We start from the raw sequence: 19,841 nt of genomic DNA, 5'->3' as shown, positions 1-19,841 counted from the left end.
GCTGCTGAAACCTTACTCTCCCTCACGGAGATCTGTGTCAGCTCTGATGTCCCCCTGCACCCCTCGTCGGAGGCTGGGTCTGTGGAGTCCTGTGTCACCTGCATGGCTACCAGAGCTGTACTCAGTCGGGCGTCCCTGCATGTAACAGACTCCTCAGTTAATGCTCTTTTCTAAAGGAGGCATGACCTGCTGCCGGAGCTCTGTGGGAGCAGTGCTGCAGCTAAGAACAGCATGCGCTGGCTGTGAGGAGTTGGGAGGCTGCAGGGGAGAGAGAAAACTAAAAGGATAGTCTCCCATGACCGGGGAACCAGGCTGAAAGCAACCCACAGGTATTTCACCCTTGGGGAGGCTTTTCCTTGACCAGTGAAAATGCAAAAAATAAAACTTTTAAAAAATCAAATTAAATAGAATAGAAAACACAGGGCAAAAGCCCTCATAAAACACACCATACTCCATGAGGAAAACTGAAGATGGCACCCATGGGAGTGGCATTGTAGGATAGGAGCTGTCCTTCAGTTTAAGATTTAAAGTGCCCTTGCTCCAATTCTAGCTACTATATCCCAATTTATCGCAGCGTCCCCCAAAGGCATGACAGAAGAAAAAGAAAAAAAACTGCATACAAAGCCACTACATGTATACTATATATACACATTCTTACCAGTATAATTAATTGATTAGATTCTGTGTGAAAATATACTCGACATGCTCCTACGGCTTTCTTGAATTCTTTATGTACGCTCTCACTGGCACACCTGTATTAAAAACAAAGGACATTCTAAATACATCACTACATGCTAATGAAATCCATTTAACTTTATTCAGACACTTACAATATTTAACAGATACAAGAATGAACACATCCAGAAAAATGTTACAAGCCAGGTAGCTGTTTGGTCTTAAAACCACTACGGAAATATCATGTTTAATCAATACAGAGAAACAATAACTTAGGTGAAGTAATCATACAAGTACCGCACAAAGCCATTAGTAATATATGCGTTATAGGTGGATAAAGATAGCAAATCCTGCAGCACTTCACAAAATGCCTAAAACAGTTTATAATATTGATAATGGCTTAAGAACGTCATCACTGGCTCTTCTTGGGGATTATTATTCTTTCTTTATAGGGTGCCATAACTGGTCCTCAGCACATAGTATTACAAAACAACAGTAAACAAACAACAAAATAACACATCTAAAATAGCCTAAATTGGCAATAGTATGCAAGGGGTATATTCTGCACAAGCTGAAACCTGTGACCATTAGCATGGGTGTGACTAAAAGGATCAGAGGAACTGATAAAGGTGTGAAGACAATGGGGGAGTGGAGCCAAGAGGCAGAGCCCAAGGAGGAGGTGTAAAGTGTAGCTGGTGAGCAGAAGTCATAGGTATTGAGGAACAAGAGGGAAGAGAGCCCTGCTCATGAGACCTTACATTATAAAAGAGAAATGGGCAGACAAACGGTTGACACATGGTGGTGAGTCAGAGTAAGTGATCTAGAAATCAGAGAAGAGGGGTTGAAGTAAGAACGGATAAGAAGGAGGTTGATAGAGGCTGAGGTATAGTTTGAACGGGAATTTTTCAAATGGTAGGCGTTAATGAACATGTGGGTTTTCAGGCTAGGGGATAGTCTTATAGAATTATGGAGACTGTTCCAGTGGTGGGAGGCAGCATGGGATAAATCTTAGATTGCGGAGCGAGGCGCGGTTGCCAGAGGTGAGGCGACAGTCATTGGCCGTCCGGAGAAGGCAGGAGCAAGCAAGTATGAAGCAGTGGAGTGGGAGAGGGCCTTGGAATTGAGGGTGAGGCGTTTGAAGAGGATTCTGTAGGGGAAGGAAAGTCAGTGTAAGGCTTGGCAGAGAGGGAAGGCAGAAGTGGAGAAGCAAGAGGACGAAAAGTCTTAATGCAGCGTTAAATATAGATCAAAGATGAGCAAGATGGGAGCAGGGGAAGCCAGTAAACAAAAGATTGCAGTAGTCAAGGCAAGAAATAAGCAAGTGGATAAGCGTTGTGGTGTTGCGGAGCTGGAACTGACAGGACTGGGCAAGAGATTGGATGTGGGGTGTAGGGAGAGAGAGGGGAGTCAAGAATGATACCTAGGCAACAAACATGGGAAACAGTGGAAATAGTGGTGCTGTCAAAGTTGGGGGGGGGGGGGGGGGGGGGAGGGGGTGGACTTTTGAGAGAGGGAAGACAATGAGTTCAGTTTTGGCCATGTTCTGTATGAGAAAACATAGGGACATCCAGGAGGAGATGGCGGAGAGGCAACTGTACGACACCCGAGAAGAGGGAAGTGAAGAGATCAGGTTAGATGTAGAGTTGAGCGACATCAGCATAAGGGCTGAAGACATTGAGGAGTTCACCCAGTGAGGAGGTGTGCAGAGAAAAGAGCAGATGGACAGAGACTTGAGGGACTACTATGGGAATGATTGATGGGGGTTGGAGGGGGCACAGAGAGGTCCAGGAGAATAAGTAGGGAGAAGTGACCCCTGGATTTGTCCAAAAGATGGTCATTGATGAGTTTGGATAAGACAGTTTCTGTTAAGTAGAGGGAGCAAAAGCCAAGAAGCCAGTTTAGAAAAGATCAAGGAGGGAGCTGTCAGAGAGGCAACTGGTGAGGTGGTTATAGACAAGCAACTCAAGTATTCTGAAGGAAAAGGGGAGGAGTGAGATGGAGCGATAGTTAAAGAGGGATGTGGAGTCCAGATTTTTTTAATAATGGGTGCGACAAGAGCATGTTTGAAGGATGAGGGGAAGATGCCAGTGGAGAGGGATAGATTGAAGATGTGAGCAGCGTGGAAGCAAGCAGTGTGTGAGAGAAAGCGATGGAGGCGAGAGGTGATGGGATTCAGGGGGCAGTAATTTGACAACTTTTAAGAACATATGACCTAAAGACAAAACAATTACGAGATTGAATGGAGATATACAAACAGCATATAAAACAAATTCTAACCATGCATTATTAAATGTATACATGTGACAACTGTGCAAAACAGGACAACATACTATTTGGGTTTCATAAAGGTATGGGAAATGATCTTTAGCTAATTTTTTTTTTTCACGCAATTGCATCTGAAGCTTATAAAGGGACATTTCAGGAGAAGTTGTTTATTAAATATAAAGCCTGTATAATGGAGAGGATGGGGGAAATGTTCTATTAATTCAGGACAACTTACGCTTCTCTCAGGTCCTCAGGAACATCTACCATGCATTTAAAGAAAGAATTCTTTGTCACAGGCTTGTTCTGGTTCACAGGTCGAAGCCGCTCAAATGTGACAATTTCATTGTAGGTAGCGTCACAAGCAGCATATTCAATAACATAAAACTAAAAACAAAACATAAAGACATCATAACCTGCAATACACACATTTTAAATCAGTTCATGCAGCAAACATAATTTAAGTGTTATTTTGCTAGATTGTTCTGTAGCATTATACAACTGGCCAATCTGCATTAATAAACACAATATTCTTGGAAGCTTGGCAGCAATGGGGCTTACCTGGCCAAACAGGATATTACACAAGTGGATGTGAGTGCCATGTACCCTGCTCATATCTACTCTAATGACAGGCTCTTCTGCAATGTATGGCCAGATGCTGAAGAGCTATCTTGATTATCATATTAAATAGTGCAATTTGGTCGAGGGGGGAAGGATATGTAATTATAAGGCTCCTAGAAATAAGGCAAACATAAAAGTTTTGCTAAATACTTGTTTTACAGGTATATAAGCTTTTAACATAAGATATATAAAAGCTTTTATTATTACAGTTAACACTGGATTATAATTTTAAAAATATTTTCAGTGCCAATACCTGGTCTATGCTTTACTGGAAGCACCATTAGGAAAATCATGCACTCAAAAGAGGTTACAAAGGTTCAGTATATTAAAACTCTGACAGCATATATAATGTCATTTAACAGTTCTTTACACTAGTCATTTTAAAAGCAGCCATAAAATACAATAAGATACAAGCAATAAATGAAAACCTTTGAATTTGAAAATACTGTGAGCTGCAAAGATTGAAAGACTTGTTGGTGTATACAAACTTCAATCAAATGTCCTCCGGAAACTAAATATATATCTAAAATATTTCATTCCCCCATCACAGGTGTGTACTTTACTTTGTGAAAAGATTCAGAAAGATCTGGATTCATAAAAATATCCTCAACCAGAAACCATATTTTAATAGTCTACTAAAGGTCTTCACATATCTCCATTGCAGATATTTAGGGTGAACTTCTTTTTTCAGTGTTCCATCTTTTAATAGTCACACAATAACAAACATTTATGACACATCTAGCCCAGGAAATACCAGAACAGGAAGAGTGAGTGAGTATGCTATACTAAAAATGCACACAAGCAGATATCAAATATTACAAAAATAAAACATGCAATATACACACCAGTAGAGAACTTAAACATTTTAACCTTAATCTATGGGTCATACAATACTAGGTCATTAAAATGCTAAAGCAACAACAGGAATATTCTCCTTCCTTATACAGAGTATGTATTTGTCTAGTATGAGTTTATAAGCAGATGTGGTAGTCTAAGGACAGCAGCAAGTGAAAACCCCATGTCTGGATGGAAAACACATAGGGGGCAATTCAATTAGTGCATGGTCCTGTAGGATAAAAATCAGTGATATTTTGGGTACCGAACATCCCGCAGAGTCTCATCACACAAGACTCTGGCAGGACTTTGCTTGGAAATGACCCACCCCCTCCAAATGTCAAGTGTACGCTGTAAACGTGCAAGCTTTCCTAAAACACATCACTATAAAAGAAATACAGCGGCCTACCTCTCCTTTCATCATTCGAACTTTAGCAAGCCACCATCCACAAGGTTCTTGGTCATTAGCTCTGGAGTAAACCTATAAATATATTTTTATAGTTATATAGTGAAATAAAAATTTTAATTGTTCATTGAAATCAAACAATCATTCTGAAACTTACATTTTGTAACTCAAAAAACTACATTTATCAATAGCAGCCCCAATATGTTGAATAAGTATTGCTGTCTACAAATGGATAACAAGGTCTTCTGATATACAAAGGCACTGATTTTTATACGTCTGTAGTAATAATGATATTTTATTTATAAAGCACGAAGCAGGGTCCGTAGTACAGTACTGATAATACAAGTCAGACACACACAACAATAGTAAGCACAACAATGGGTACGTCTAAGCAGAATAAATGCATGGATATAATTAACAGAACAAATTGTATGGTATAAAGACAAAAGAGCAAAAAACAAGCCAGGAACATGGTGTAAATATACGAGTCACATGATAGAAAACCAAGCCCATGAGAGCTTACATTCTAAAAGGATAGGGTAATGAGACAATAAGGGCAAAAGGTACAATAGTCTTAGTTGGATCTGCAACTAGATTGTGCAGAGGTCTATTTGGCAGATGCCTGAATACTGTAGATGCCCAGTGCAGGGCTTGCATGGTGCAGAGACCTCAGTTTTAACACAGATGTAAGCTGCAGAATCTAGGTTTGTTTTAAAATGTGTTCTCAAGTCACCTTTTATAAACAAGTTTTGTAATGTAATAAAAAGATTTCCAATGCTGCTAAACCGAAGCCTAGTAAAGGAATCTTAAATTGGTTGCTCATCTTTTATGACCTTCAATACATAAAATGTAAAAATATATAGATATTTATTAAGAAAATCTGATGATTGACTTTGGACACACAAGATGTAAGTTGTTTAATCAACTGCTAGAGTGGGAGGGGTTATTTAGAAAAGAAAAACAAAAATCACCCAACACACTACCTTCTATTTCTGAATACATTTTGAACATTTTTAAAAATACGATAAGCTAACCGCCACCTTACAAGCCTCCAGGCATGCATAGAATCAGTAACGGACAGGAGGGGCTTGTCTTTGAAGTGCCACTGTGGAGGTTTTGGGATACTTCATGCAAAGTTTGCTTTCAATTTAAAAGCATGATCCAATATATAGAAAAATATGTTACCCAAAGTAGAGACTCTCAGGGGCATATTCATTTCTTCACGGAAACGCCAAAAATCTCGCGCTCCGCACACTATTACCATTATTACGGTAATAGTGCACGTAAATACCGTTATTACGGTAGTTTTCTCGCTGGATTTCAGCTCGCAGCTCCCTGAGCCGCGAGCTGAAATCCAGCTTACTATTACCGTAATAACGGTAATAGTTTTAACACCGTAGGGAAACTAAAGAATTGAATATGCCCCTCAGTGTTTAGAGGTAGTCCTAGACGGGGGCAGAAGCAATATGAAGTGGCCGGTAGCTTATCATATATTTCCAAATGTTAAAAATGTAGTCAGAAACAAAAGGCAGAGTTAAGTTTTTCTGGAAAACTTTGGATAACATGATTGGTACATTGAACTAACTGTATATAAATCTTCAGTCCTGCATAAGGTTTAAAACTTCAATCTAAAAACAAATGTAAAAATTGCCCCTAAAATATACCCATTAGTGAAATGCCCTGTAATCTTTCCCAAAACTTGTCTGATATTTCTGTACCTCTTGTCTTGTGTTATATCATGCAAATTAGGACTCTTACACAAGAACACATTCCCTGCACCTATTGCACACTCAATTAAGCTGTATAAAACAGGTGTAAGACAACAGTACATGCAACATCCAGGTCTGACCAGCCTTCATTCTCAACACCTGAGTGCATTATCGATCTCTCACTTTCAACAGACATTTACAGTGGCGGATGAGCAATGAAAGCAGCAAAGAACACGTAACATGGTATAGGGAAAGAGCCTGTGGGTACAAGTCATTATATGCGTGCCGACTATTGAAGAAAGTGAGGGCAAGGTTGGCAGATAGTACATAGAATACTTGGAATAGTCTGGGTAATCTGAAATAATCATCAAGAGGCAATCAGAAGTTTGAATTATCAAATGTTAATTTAGAGCATCTGAAATTTCTGGTATTATGGAATAGAAGTGCAATCCAACAATTGCTTGATAACAAGATTGGTGAAACCGAACTTGAGCTTTGTTATGGTATATGACAACTGGATGCAGGGTGCATGGAAAATCATTTGGGAATCATTGATCCTTATGTAAAAATTCATACATTGACATTTTAAAAAGCTCTTTGCCGTCAGTCATCAACAATTCCCAAGTGAGCCTCCTCCCATTGCAATTAGCTGTCAAAAGCCTTAACTGGAGTTCGGATCAAAATCACAAGCCATAATACTATCTATGGCTATGCAATCCAGCTTGGTCACACCAAATTAACTGGCATAGAAGTAGTATGGACTCCATACAATGCGACATTATGGACGTTTAGACTGTTGTAGTTGTGCCGTTGAGACTATGAGTATATGGAAGGGGCAAACTGATGTACACCTGAAAAGCTGTGGCTTATGCCATTGCATCTATGTGCTGTATTCTACAGATATATAGTTATAGTGTATTACATACATATATAGACGGTTTTATATTAAAACTTTTGCAATCACTTTTTTTTCCCCAAAAGAATAAAAGTGGCATACATCTCATGGTACATTCTACAATGGTGCTGCCACTGTTACCAGCAATCACGACAGAATAAAATAAGAAAAAAAAGAAAAAAAGTGTCCCTTTGCTCATCCTCTTCCCTAAAACTTCACTAATCCGTAGTGGCAGCAGTGGAACTCAAATTAGGAACCACCTCACAAATAGCCTCATCCCCAGATAAGATATCTGGTCACCAATATCAGGGAAGAACTGGTGAGGCCCCACATTTAGATAGATATGTCTGTCTTTTTCTCTTATTCTGAAGTAGATATCACATCCCAAACACATGCTTTAACATCTCAAATATATGTTTAGACTTTTTTTTTTTAAGGAACAAAAGGATATTCATTACATATGTTTTGAGCAGCAGACATTAGATCATAAAACTTACCTCAACCTCATCCCCTTCAGTAATTTCCTTCTTGATATCAGGAAGGGGTGGCATTCTAACTTCATGGAATGGTACCTGACGTTCTGGCTGCCAGCTGATGATTATAAAGCAACATTACATTAGTAAAACAAACATGTGCAGAAGCCACATTTAAGCGATTAAAGGCATATTTACTTGTTTTCAAAAACAACCGTGAGCGAATCTTCATGGACATCTTTGATGAATCCCTGCAAACAGGAAAAAAAATGGAAATATAAAATCATTTATCAGTACGTTGCACTTTATGTATCAAAAAAATGTTTTGGTCTATGTTGGGCTGGGGAAGGATATAGTGGTTAGAAACTGGGTACGGTTGAAAGAAATCTGCGTAGCACAGTTGTTTTCAGTATTGTACATTCAATTCTTTAAGGATGTTTTGAGGCAATCGGAAGCAGACACAACCACATACACTCCCTGCTTATAATGTTTGCCTGTCTTGTGTGAGGTAATCTTCAAGCTAAAGAAAATGTGGCATAGAGTTCAGGTCCAAGGACACCCCAATCAAACATGATTCCCCAGCCATACCAACTAATAGTTTGTTTCCTCATCTTTTATAACGGATACATTGCTGGATAGCAGAAAAATACGTCTTCAATGTCAATTGAAACTTGACAGCTCTTTATCAACATAGGCAAACATGAGATTTATGTATAAAGTCTTCAAGACTAAACCATACAATGCAGCTCCACAATGGGTCAACTTTAAAGGGTAGAAAAGGCTGCAAGAGCACAGTTTAAACCAGAAACAGATTACTGTTTCTGTATGGAATGGCTTAATTAAGTTTAACGGCTGTAATTTAACGGCTTAAGGCATGTAATGGCTTAATTGCACATATGTAGGTTAAAGTTAATTAAATGTTTATATGCAGCACAATATTTTGGCATAGGACATATGTCCCTCAAACCAGCACAATATAACAATGAAAGCAAAGGGAGCCTTGTACAACAATGCAATTAGCACCGAGTTATCCAACTGCCCACAGTGCATTTTCACAGGAAATGTTCATTATAGCAATATTACCCCAATACATTATTCTAATCATAATGATTTTTGAGAGTTCTCTGTTAAAAACTAGGGTCCTATCGTGTCTGATGGGACAAGTTATTGCCTGGTTCTGTCTAATATTTCATTTTAACCTATCTGAAGATGCCAATGTTGCTGCTTATAAAGAAACATTTTTTGATTATTTAATTCTAAACAAAGGTCACTTCAACTTGTGTGACCCTTTTCAGAACGCATACGTTTCCTCACAAACATGCAACTGCCCTCCCACTTACCAATCTTCCCCTTTCTGATCTAACCTATACTAACAATTTGACAAAATCAATCAAATGAAAAGAAGAAATCAGAAAATAGAACATTTCTTAGAAAGGGAATATAAAAAATTCCTGCTTATTTATTTATTTACAGAAAAAGGTCGAAGTCGACTGCTGCCTAAAGTGCATGTTCTGACTAAACACCTTTTTTGGGGCATGTTCACACTCAGCACAACCTATAAATCACATGGCAAAAGTAGTCAGAACTCATGTTCACTGCAGGGCTTACTCAGGGGTTATTGATTTTCAACAAAACACCGGAACATACTAAAATATCGATAGGCAGATTTGCTTATACATGGAACTAATCAAGTAAGTTTTGGTACGAATAGCTCAATAAAAAAAATTATTAATTTTTCATATTTTTTTTTTTTTTTTTCAAGCAACCTGCAAGGCTGCAATTGTTAAGCAGCTACTGCATGCATCCATTCACTAACTGCTCATAGATCTGCTAATGTTTTTTTAGATTGACAGAGGAGATGAGCCCTTTAAATCAAGGTTGGCCCACCTCGAATGTGTCATATGGCGAGTCCATGTGCTATCACCAATAACACTGAAGCTATCTAGCTTCAAGATAATCATTATTATCTATTTCTAAAGCACCACCAATTCTGCAGCGCTGTACGGAAAACTCACATCAGTCCTTGCCACATTGGAGCTTACAGTCTAAATTACCTACCATACACACACAGGCAGAGAGAGAGTAAGGTCAATTTAATAGCAGTTAATTAACCTACTAGTATGTTTTTGAAGTGTAGGAGGAAACCAAACAAGAGGTGCTCCGGTTTCACACAAAACATGAGGAGAACATATAAACTCCACACAAATCAGGCCATGGTCAGGAATCAAACTCATGGCCCCAGTGCTGTGTGGCAGAGTTGCTAACCACTAAACCACCGTGCTACCCTATATGCTTCTGAGGGTTCATTGACTATGTACAAAAATAAGACTAATGAATCATTTAAGCAATGATGACAGGTGCATTTTCACCATCAGTGGGATATCGAAACAATAGATCAGGGTTCAGCTTAGCAAGTTTTACAGTGTTCCCATTTTCATAGGAACCGAAACACTTGAAATGATACCATGAACTTTAATCACAATTTCTGAATGAAAAGGTTTTTGTTTTTTTTTACACACACATACAGAATACTTAGTATATTGACCATGTTCAGAAAAAAAATTTAAAAACAGAATTTCTATCCGTGTAGAACTTTAAATTAAAAACAAGAATTAAATTCAATGTTACCAATTTATTTTGTTGCACTGTACTTACTGGACCGATAACACTGTGGGGTGCAAGAGGAGAGAGAACTGACAAGACACCCCCCTCAAGAAGTGTCTCTAAAGTGAGCAACCCCTTTAAAATGACCCATCTGACACTAGCAAAAGTTATTGGCCGCAGTTCTTTATGAATCCAAGAATAATGAACTACAACAAACTTGCATGTAAACTATGGACATCAAGTACCCATGAGTCACAAATAATCTCCGCTCACTATAGCAGTTAGTAGTTTATTGAGGGACTGGTGTTCCAAATAACATCCTTATGTAACCGTATTCACAGGAGATTAATTTTAGTCTTCCAAAGCAAATTTTACATTCCTAAGAAACAGAGGTTCTCTGGCTAACATTGACATATTTTACGTCCATGCAAGACAAACTTGGGAAGACATTCAGGACTCATCACCGTAATCTGGCCCGCTAGCATACCCTTCTGGCTGTTTTTGACAGGTCATGATCATTCCTGCACCATCCAGAAATTTAAAATGATCAATTTGCAATGTAGCACCACCAGATATGAAATCCCTAAACATTTTTTATATGAATGCATTTTAAAATGAAGTAAAATTACAAGAGATTTACTTTCATTCTAGTGCTATGAAAGTAGCATACCATATGTGGCAATAGCTACAAGAGCTGTACACAACTTTCTACTGTGTGAACACATTCCACAACTCCCAAAAAGTGCTGGGAATTCAGTTTTACTAAAAACGGGTTTACTAGGTTCGACAATTAAATCCAATGTCGAAGTTATGGTTTACAGAGTTGACTAACTGAACTTCATTATGTCAGACAAAATGTTTTTTGTTTTTTTTAAGATTGAAACTGTATAAAATGATATAATTTTCAGGCAAACTAAAAAGGCCCACTAAACCCCAACATTTTTATTTTTTTGATGACTGCAATAATGACCACTGACATTAATGGCACTATCCCTGTAAGAATCAACCAAACCACACCGAGCACTTTTTCAAAGCAAGTCTGCAAAGCTATCAGTCACTGCCTCTTCCTCCTAACATGGAAACATGCGGAAGAAAAGTGAAAGAGCACAACCACTTCTACTGTCTTCATTGTAAAATTTCATTCGCTTACATTTTCCTTAAAGAAAATATATATAGATCACAGCCATTATTACATATTCCTTTCATAGCGTCTTTACAGTCTCTTAAAGCAGAGAAAATGGTGAATCTATAAAAATCCAGAGAAGATACCTGAAGTAGTCAGACAACATCATTTTTATCCAATCTAAACATTTAATGTTAGGAACCAAGCAAGACAATTAAACGATAGAGGGAACTTTGATGGAGCACGCAACTATGAATGTCTGCACCACCACCAATTCAACAGGATCTACAGCCTCTTGAGCTACAAAGCAGTCAAACAGCTAGTATTTCAGATGGAAAGCATTAACAATAATATTGACTTCCTGATGAATAACTTCCACTCCAGCTCAGTTCTCAGATGCTCACACTATTTTACATTAAGTATGCAGACCCAAATCAACATACTTTGCAGCAAGACTAGAAAAAAACTGAGAGATCAGGTAGATACAGTGGTCAGAAATGATGGTGTCAGACTTCTTGGGTTCTTCATGTGTTGTGAAACTACAAGCCACAGCATGCTCTACCAGCAGATAGCCAACCGACAGCTGGCAAAGTATGCTGAGCCTTGTAGTTTCACAACACCTGGAGAGCAACAAATCTCTGTAGCAGCTTTTCCTTGGCTACATGATTTTTCTGACACTTTCCATAAGAAAATAAGTTTTTGGGGCATATTCAATTACGATTCGCGGCCGCGATTACGCTCGGCCGCATGGGTCCCAGTACCGCAACATCGTGGATTTCTGTGCGCACAATGCGCAATGTTGCGCTACCGTAATGCCGCTTTATATGCGCAGCCGTATGGAATCGCGGCCGCGAATCGTAATTAAATATGCCCCTTTGTCTGAAATAGCCAATCAACCAACGCCACAAACCATTACTTTCACACATTGCGGCATCTCAAAAAACAAAACAATACAAACCTTAGAGGTTTTAAATATAAGCGAATAGAAAGCTCTAGTAAACTTCAACTTTGAGGGAAAAAAATATTGATATTTTAGCAAACAGAACCTTTCATTAACTAAAAGCAAGTTAGATGACCTTGCCATACAACCTTTGAAGTATAAGGGTGCCCATCACTACTGTAAGGCATGATGTTATAATGAGCAATTTACACTTGTCTTCTACATTATGCACATGCGACCAGCAAGTCCGCGATCGCGGGTAAACACTGAGTATTTGTATCACGACATACAGATTTGTGCAAATCAAGGGCCTCTGGCAACTTTTAGCATTTGTAAGCCTGGCCTAAATATATTTAGTTTAGGCAAACTAGTAAGACTTTGTTGTTAGGGAGTAGGCCTAATTTTTGTTGCACTAAAAAAAAAAATTAAAAAAATTGACACATCCAGTTCAAGCGCAGGTTGTAGCTATGGGACTGCTAATCAGTATACTGCAGCAGATATTGGAGTGCGCTGTAGTTGAGCACAAACTGTCTAGCCCAGGGTGGTCTGTTCCATTGGCAAAAACCAAAGCAATTACCTGGCCAGGCAACAACTCCATATCAGAATATCACTGAAACAAGGTAATAGATCATATGTGAGGAAATAGAACATACTGAAATTATGTGTAACTAATAGCAGAATGAGACTGCTGAAAGGTCTCAACACAAAATAGATAACAATACGTGTTACCTACTGAATGACTACTCAAAAGGAAGATTATCTAGACATTCATTGAAACGCCACCTGTTTTACCAGTTGTATCCAGATAGCCATATCATCTCTGGTCAAGTGTGCTCCTGCACCTGTGGTTATTCATCTAGAACATAGAGACCATCATATGCCTTATTTATAACACTTGTGTTCCGAGTTACTGCTTCGTTGCAAGATCTGTTACACTTAAATACATGAATCTAAACTCTAGCAGTCAAAGTTTGTTTTCTCCAATGAGTTACAAAGAGAAAAAGAAAAAGAAAAAGAAAAAAAAAATCAAACAAACTGCGCTGGAAAACATTCCGCTTTTGAACATTAAGGGGCAAATTCAATTAGCCACAAAGAACAACGCAGCCACGGGATTTGACAGAAAATCCCCACAGATTGTTTTTTTTTTCTCGCATCTCATAGAGCTGCAAGCAAAAAAGCGGAGAAATTACCAGAGTAACGGTAATAATGCGCTGCCACGTGGTTCTAAAGAACAACGTGGCTAATTGAACCTGCCCCTAAGGGTTCATTTACACAAGAAAATGCATGCAATGCTTTACTCAGTAGTATTCCATGAGCTGCACTTTTACAAATGCAATCTATTACTATAAGACATGGGGAGCGCTACATTATACATTTTTTTTTTTTTTTAAAAACAATGTTAAAGTTTTAGAAAGCAATAGTGGGAAAGTGTCTTGTTTTTAATGCACTTTTTCATGTGTTTATTAATGTGTGAATAGTGCATTGTGTGCAATAACTTTAAATATTTGATATTGCTGTCAGGACAGATGAGAAATTATGCACTAATGAAAAATATAAAATGTACAACAGGTCTGGTAGCAACTAATATTACATGAAGTTGGGTCCTTGCATTCAACTCCAACCAAGTTGCTATCTGCTTGGAATTTTTATGTGTTGCCCATGTACAAGTGGATTTCATGCCACCATCCAAAGGCATAATGGTAGTTTAGGTAGCATCTGACTAAATTGGTGTGTGAATAGCAATGGTAGGGTAATCAGATTAATCTAGGGCAGCCTGTGGTTTTCCAGGTGTTATGGAACTACAAGCCCCAGCATACCCTGACAGTTCTCAGATTGTTATAGTCTGGCAAAGCATGTTGGGGCTTATAGTTTCAAAACATCCAGAGAGCCACAAGTTGTCCAGGCATGCTATATACTAGCAACCCTAGTCCTCAAGTACCCCCTAACAGTGCATGTTTTCAATATCTCTTTGCTGGAGCACAGGTGTATTCATTTCTGACCGACACATTTTGAAAGATCCACAGGTGGTACTAATTATTTCACTTGTGACCCAGAAAACCTGCCCTGTTAGGGGTATTTGAGGACTAGGGTTGGGAAACACACTACTAACAGTATGGGATAACAACCACCCTAACTTTCAACCAACAAATTAGTGACTCTTTTGAAAGACTTACTGAAGCTACTGAGTAGTTTGCAAACAAATGAAAGCATTACTAAAACCAACAGCCTTGGAAACGCATCTATTAAACTAAATACACCACCACACGAAGGAAAACCTGTTTATAAATAGAAGGCCAACATGTTTTAAATAGCTGACAATGCGCCCGAGATTTGAGAGTGACAGGAACAGCTGAAACACTCTGCACTGAAACTCTCACCTTCCTGGCAACATATTTTAGGAGTCTTTCTCGTTACATAGTAGCAGTGATAGGTCCCTAATTATTGTAAGGTCTATAATCAGCTTTCAATTTAATGTTAACACTGCAGTTTAAGAGTCACCACAACCAGAAAATATTATAATAAAAAATGTCTATACAAGCACATTTACACATTTGGTTGATTTTTAAAACTATGGCCAACATCTGTTGATACTGAATACTTCTGCCTAAGTTATAATATAACATGTTTGGCCAGAAAGCTAGTTTGTTACTATTGAGCACATTCATACATGAAGAGCTATAACTCTTTAGCTGCCACATAAAGGTTTTGGTAAGTTATGTAAGCAGCACATTTTTAGTAAAATTAGCACCTTCTTATCCAAGAGTTTGCATTTTATTTTGTGCACCATTTTTGTAAAAATGTAACAATATAAAAGCTATTGTTTACAAACACTGAGTGGTTTCCTAGCAAGGCTGCATCAACTAAAAGAGCACCCAAAGGTGTACGGATGATGTTATATCAGCATAAACGAAAGTTATCTGGCAATCAAACTTTGTATGCAGGAGAATTTAGCAAGTACAATGCTCCCACGTTTAGTTATTTGTTTTTACTAATACAATTAGTACATGTTCAACAGTGTGATGAGAATAACAGGACAGGCTTAATATGGCAGTGACGTCTTCTTTATACTGTGATAAGTTACATAAAAATACCAGATTAAAAAATACTCTTAATAAACCTTATAGTGACATCTTGCCACCAATTGTACACTTTAGGGAACATCAGAGATGCAGTAAGCCAGGGTGGCATTCCTGTAAGCAGAAGTCATCTGGCAATACATCATTCACCTCAAATACTAACTCACTACAACATACTGGACTGCAGATCCAGCATCACATATATGGCCTTTAGAGGAGTGTGACATAATAGTGCTGAAATGCCAAAGTATATGTGTCTATACATACAGTGCTTCTAGATAAAGCCTGATACCATGGAAGCATATGTGAAAATGACAATGGGAAAAGAACTGGGGGCTAGATGTACATTTATAAAGTAACACAATAAACCAGGTTATAAAGCCACTAATATTCCCTGGGATGTTCTCACAATGATCCCATCAAGTGATATCACATGAATTGATCCACAAGCTGATAAGCAGGAGCCATTAGCAGGTCAGTGGGGCCAGATATGTTCCCCTCTCCCTGGGAGGGAGCCCCCGGCCCCTGCACGACAATGCTTCCACTACGCCGCGGCCTCCTCCGGCCGCCATCCCCCGCTCACACACATCGCAGCCAGCCAGCAGCCGCCAGGCGCTGCCCATGTTACGGCCCCGCTCACCAGACCTAGTCCCTGCTCCCTGGGACGACGGGGACGGGCCCGAATATCCGGGTTACCTTGTAGAAAGCTCCGTTAGAGCCGCGCACTTCCACCGTCAGGTCCTCCATGTTGGAAACGCAAAGGGCGATGGGAAGGATTTCTAGAAAGTTTCTGCGTCACCCAAGGAGGGAGGGAGAGACCCGGCCGGGGAGGTGGAGAGGAAGGGGAGGAGATCGGAGAGGCGCAGGAGGGGGTGGGATGGAGAGCACACCATAAGAAAGGAGTGTACAGGACACAGGACTAGGGGATAGATGGGCTAACACGCCAGATAACGGGAGCGTAATACATGTGGAGATAATTATGGAGAAGAGGGAGCTGGAGCTAGGAGATGACTGACATGTTGTCAGGGGCCTCAGGGGGAGGGAGCCCTGGCTGGTGTGTAATGTTCAGCCCAAAAAGGAATAGTAAGGCGGGGACCCTTTCCCATTAAGTACAGTGCATGTGCTATCTTCTAAATATAGCCCTCAAGTATCCCAGCCCTAAATAGAAATAGTATCATTTATCTTGCAAACCTTCTAAAATGCCTAACAAATGTTTAATGCTCATTAGTATCAATAGATATTACTATATATTTTTTTTTATTCGTCAATTCTGCTTGATCTGCCCTGTTCTACCAATCTGTTATATTTTCCCATACGGTTTTTCTAAAAGAATTACAACTACAGTGATTCCCAAACCAGTGAGTCAGGACACATTTCTGTGTCTTAAGACTTTATGGATTGTAGAAGAAACTTCTAAAATAAGTTACAGCTATATTATTTGAATTAGATTTGACATACATATTATTTACTATAAAGTTGTTTTAACCAATTAACTTCACTTTGTTTTTCAAAACTTAATTCTTAATTGATTTTGCTTTTATTTCTTAGCATTTTAACAATGTGTCACAAATCTAAACCTTTCAAGTACAGAACATACACAGTGATGTTTTACAGCAGGAATATGCTACATACAGTATATTGAATGTTTCAACCATAGTGGTCAGTTTCTAAGCCTTTTTCTCATACCAATCACTCCCAACCTCCTTGCAAAGCTGTAGAAGTTGAACATTTTTTTTATATACTGTAAACCTGCTATGTTGAGTTAATCAGTATTTGTTTAATGAAACTGAGGGTTTTCTTTTTTTGTCTCATCTCACTTAGGTTATTTGTCTCGCAACTCATTTTACCTCGTTGCTGTAGCACAACTGTTTGCATCTGGATTGCCTTTAGGATTATTGATGTTGGTAAACGGAAACAGCATTTCTTGGAATTTTAAATTCCCTCTCTGCAGTGACTTCTTGCTGATGTTAGTTGGTGCACCTGCAACTTTCCATTGAGCTTTATCCCAGAGTTCTGTCGACAGGAAGGTATTTTATGTACCTGGTGTCCAATGAAGAAGTCTTTGTTCATGTTTTTGACAAATGGAAATGTGCTGGGTATATTTGCTGGTTGGGTAAAATATACTGGTCATAAGTCAGTCCAATAGAATAATGTGTGTAATTGGTTCATATTTTGATGAAAACATTTAAGCCTGCATGCCAGCATCAAGGGTCAATGGTGTTTTCTCTTTCCTACCACTGGGGGACACTGCGATACATTGGGTTATAGTAGTGGGTGTGGGAGTTGAGGCAATAAAAAAACATCTATGATTTTCACTCCCCTCCTCTACTATGCCCCTCCTTTCCTGGACACCTCAGTTTTTAGTGACTTAGGAGTCAGGCCATTGAGGTATATACCCAGTTTAGTTAGATATTGTCACGTTTTTATTTTATTTTTTTCTTATCAAGGTGACTGCGGAGATCGATCCCAAGACCCAGAGGGAGTGAACAGTCCTGGACTTCCTTCACTCTGATCCCTGCGTAAGGTAAGAAGTGGCTGATGCCCTATATCTTCCTTGCGCCTTCTTTCCAGCAGTTCAATCCCCTAGACACAAGCTGGTAGGAGCTGTATTATTATTTTTGGCAGCCACTAGGGCTTTAGGTGCCCACAGAGGTAAACCACAGCGGGGCACAGTTTAAGTCGCACGAGGGAGATATAGGGATCCATCTCCCTGCCGACGGACATGCCGGCAAGCCCCCTCCTTCCCCCCGGGGACAACGAGCAGCGGGGAGTCTATTAGCGCTCCGCTCTATTACTAGAGAGCGGCGTTGATCTGAGAAGGGGAGATCACACACACGCTGCCTGGGCACTTAAATCTGTGTGTGTGCGCAGTAGTCTCCGACAGCCATACCTAGTATGCGCTGATCGGAGTAGCAGCGAGGAGCAGACATTTTTTAAAGGGGGCGGATCCGAAGGAGGAACTCCCGCCTCCATGTTCAGGTCCCTGCAGCGCGGAGGCGCCATTTTAGGCACACCGGGAGCTTCCGGCTGTTTCTCTCCTCTGCTGTGCCTCTCTGCTGTTGGGTATCGTTTTGTGACAAAAAATACTTTGTTTTGATTGCCACTGATGCCTATTAAACATTCACTGGCACATTATTTAAAATTGCAAAGAGGTTAATTTAGTACTGTTACAAGTTGTAGCCTGGTATATAGATCTGGGGGTAAATGTATTAATGTCCGGATTCTTCAACTCCGGCATGTTCAGCGTCTTCGGCGATTAAATTTAAAGCGGCGCTGCATTGTAAAGGGAAGTTTCAGGGTCCTTAAGGTTTCAGGGTCTCTGGTCTCCCAGGAAACTACTCTTCCAATCAATGTATTGCAGCTCAGGGCAGTTCTTAGGACCTTGATGAAGGCTCAGAGGTTCCTAGCAGGGAAACCTCTTCAAATTCAATCAGACAATGCCACGGCCGTGGCATACATAAACCATCAAGGGGGAACTCGCAGTGCAGGGGCCATGCAGGAGACAGTCAGGATCATGTAATGGGCGGAGCGCCAGGTGCCACAGATTTCAACAGTATACATTCCAGGCGTAGACAATTGGGAAGCCGATTTTCTCAGCAGACAAAAGGTTCACCCAGGCTAATGGTCTCTGTGCAAGGAGACCTTTGCTCTCCTAGTTCAATGCTGGGGATTGCCGGAGATCGACCTCATGGCCTCCAGGCTGAATCACCAGGTTCCCCTATACTGCGCCAAATCCCGCGACCCTCTGGCTCACGCATCCGACGCCATGGCCACTCCATGTTCCACGGGACCACCGTTTCGTCTGCCCATGCGTCCAGACCTTCTTGTTCAGGGCCCTTTTCTTTGTCACAATTTAAATCGTCTAGCTTTGACGGCGTGGCGATTGAATCTTTAGTCCTTAAGACGAAGGTGTTCTCGTCTCGGGTTGTTAACACCATGATCAAGGCTAGTAAATCATCTCCCTCCGCTATATATCACAGAGTCTGGAAAACATACATTCTCTGGTGTGAGTCTCAGGGTGTTGATTCTTGCAGGTTTAGCCTGCCCAGGTTGCTGGCCTTGATAAAGGACTCCGTTTGGGATCGCTTAAAGTTCAGGTGTCGGCGCTCTCTATTTTCAGAGAAAGCTGGTGTCTCTCAGCGAGGTCCAGACCTTTTTGCAGGGGGTTCTTCATATTCAGCCTCCATTTACTCATCCGGTGGAACCCTGGGGCCTAAATTTG

General features: G+C 40.0%; 1 protein-coding gene and 1 long non-coding RNA gene across 4 annotated transcripts in view; one reads left to right on the top strand and one right to left on the bottom strand.

Moving 5' to 3' along the window:
* FXR1 (FMR1 autosomal homolog 1) overlaps window positions 1–16,451 on the bottom strand; it is a 32,370-nt gene extending 15,919 nt beyond the window's left edge. Inside the window, exons 1-6 of one of the 2 annotated variants that reach the window (XM_075202181.1) lie at window positions 16,316–16,451; window positions 8,074–8,126; window positions 7,900–7,993; window positions 4,802–4,873; window positions 3,176–3,324; window positions 659–752 (exon numbers count right to left, since the gene is read on the bottom strand). In XM_075202181.1, coding sequence (XP_075058282.1) covers window positions 659–752; window positions 3,176–3,324; window positions 4,802–4,873; window positions 7,900–7,993; window positions 8,074–8,126; window positions 16,316–16,366 — 513 coding nt within the window. In that variant the 5' untranslated portion in view covers window positions 16,367–16,451. The remainder of the gene's footprint in view (window positions 1–658; window positions 753–3,175; window positions 3,325–4,801; window positions 4,874–7,899; window positions 7,994–8,073; window positions 8,127–16,315) is intronic. The other variant, XM_075202182.1, reaches the window with a different exon arrangement.
* Window positions 16,452–16,497: 46 nt separating this feature from the next.
* The window catches only part of LOC142143909 (uncharacterized), a 66,826-nt gene continuing 63,482 nt past the window's right edge, over window positions 16,498–19,841 (top strand). For both annotated transcript variants that reach the window (XR_012689593.1, XR_012689592.1), the window contains exon 1: window positions 16,498–17,646. This is a non-coding gene — a long non-coding RNA (uncharacterized LOC142143909). The remainder of the gene's footprint in view (window positions 17,647–19,841) is intronic.

The sequence above is a fragment of the Mixophyes fleayi genome, chromosome 3, assembly GCF_038048845.1.
Source record: "Mixophyes fleayi isolate aMixFle1 chromosome 3, aMixFle1.hap1, whole genome shotgun sequence".
Taxonomy (NCBI): Eukaryota; Metazoa; Chordata; class Amphibia; order Anura; family Limnodynastidae; genus Mixophyes; species Mixophyes fleayi.
The sequence above is the reverse complement of the archived record's forward strand: the minus strand, read 5'-3'. Positions and strand labels throughout refer to the sequence as shown.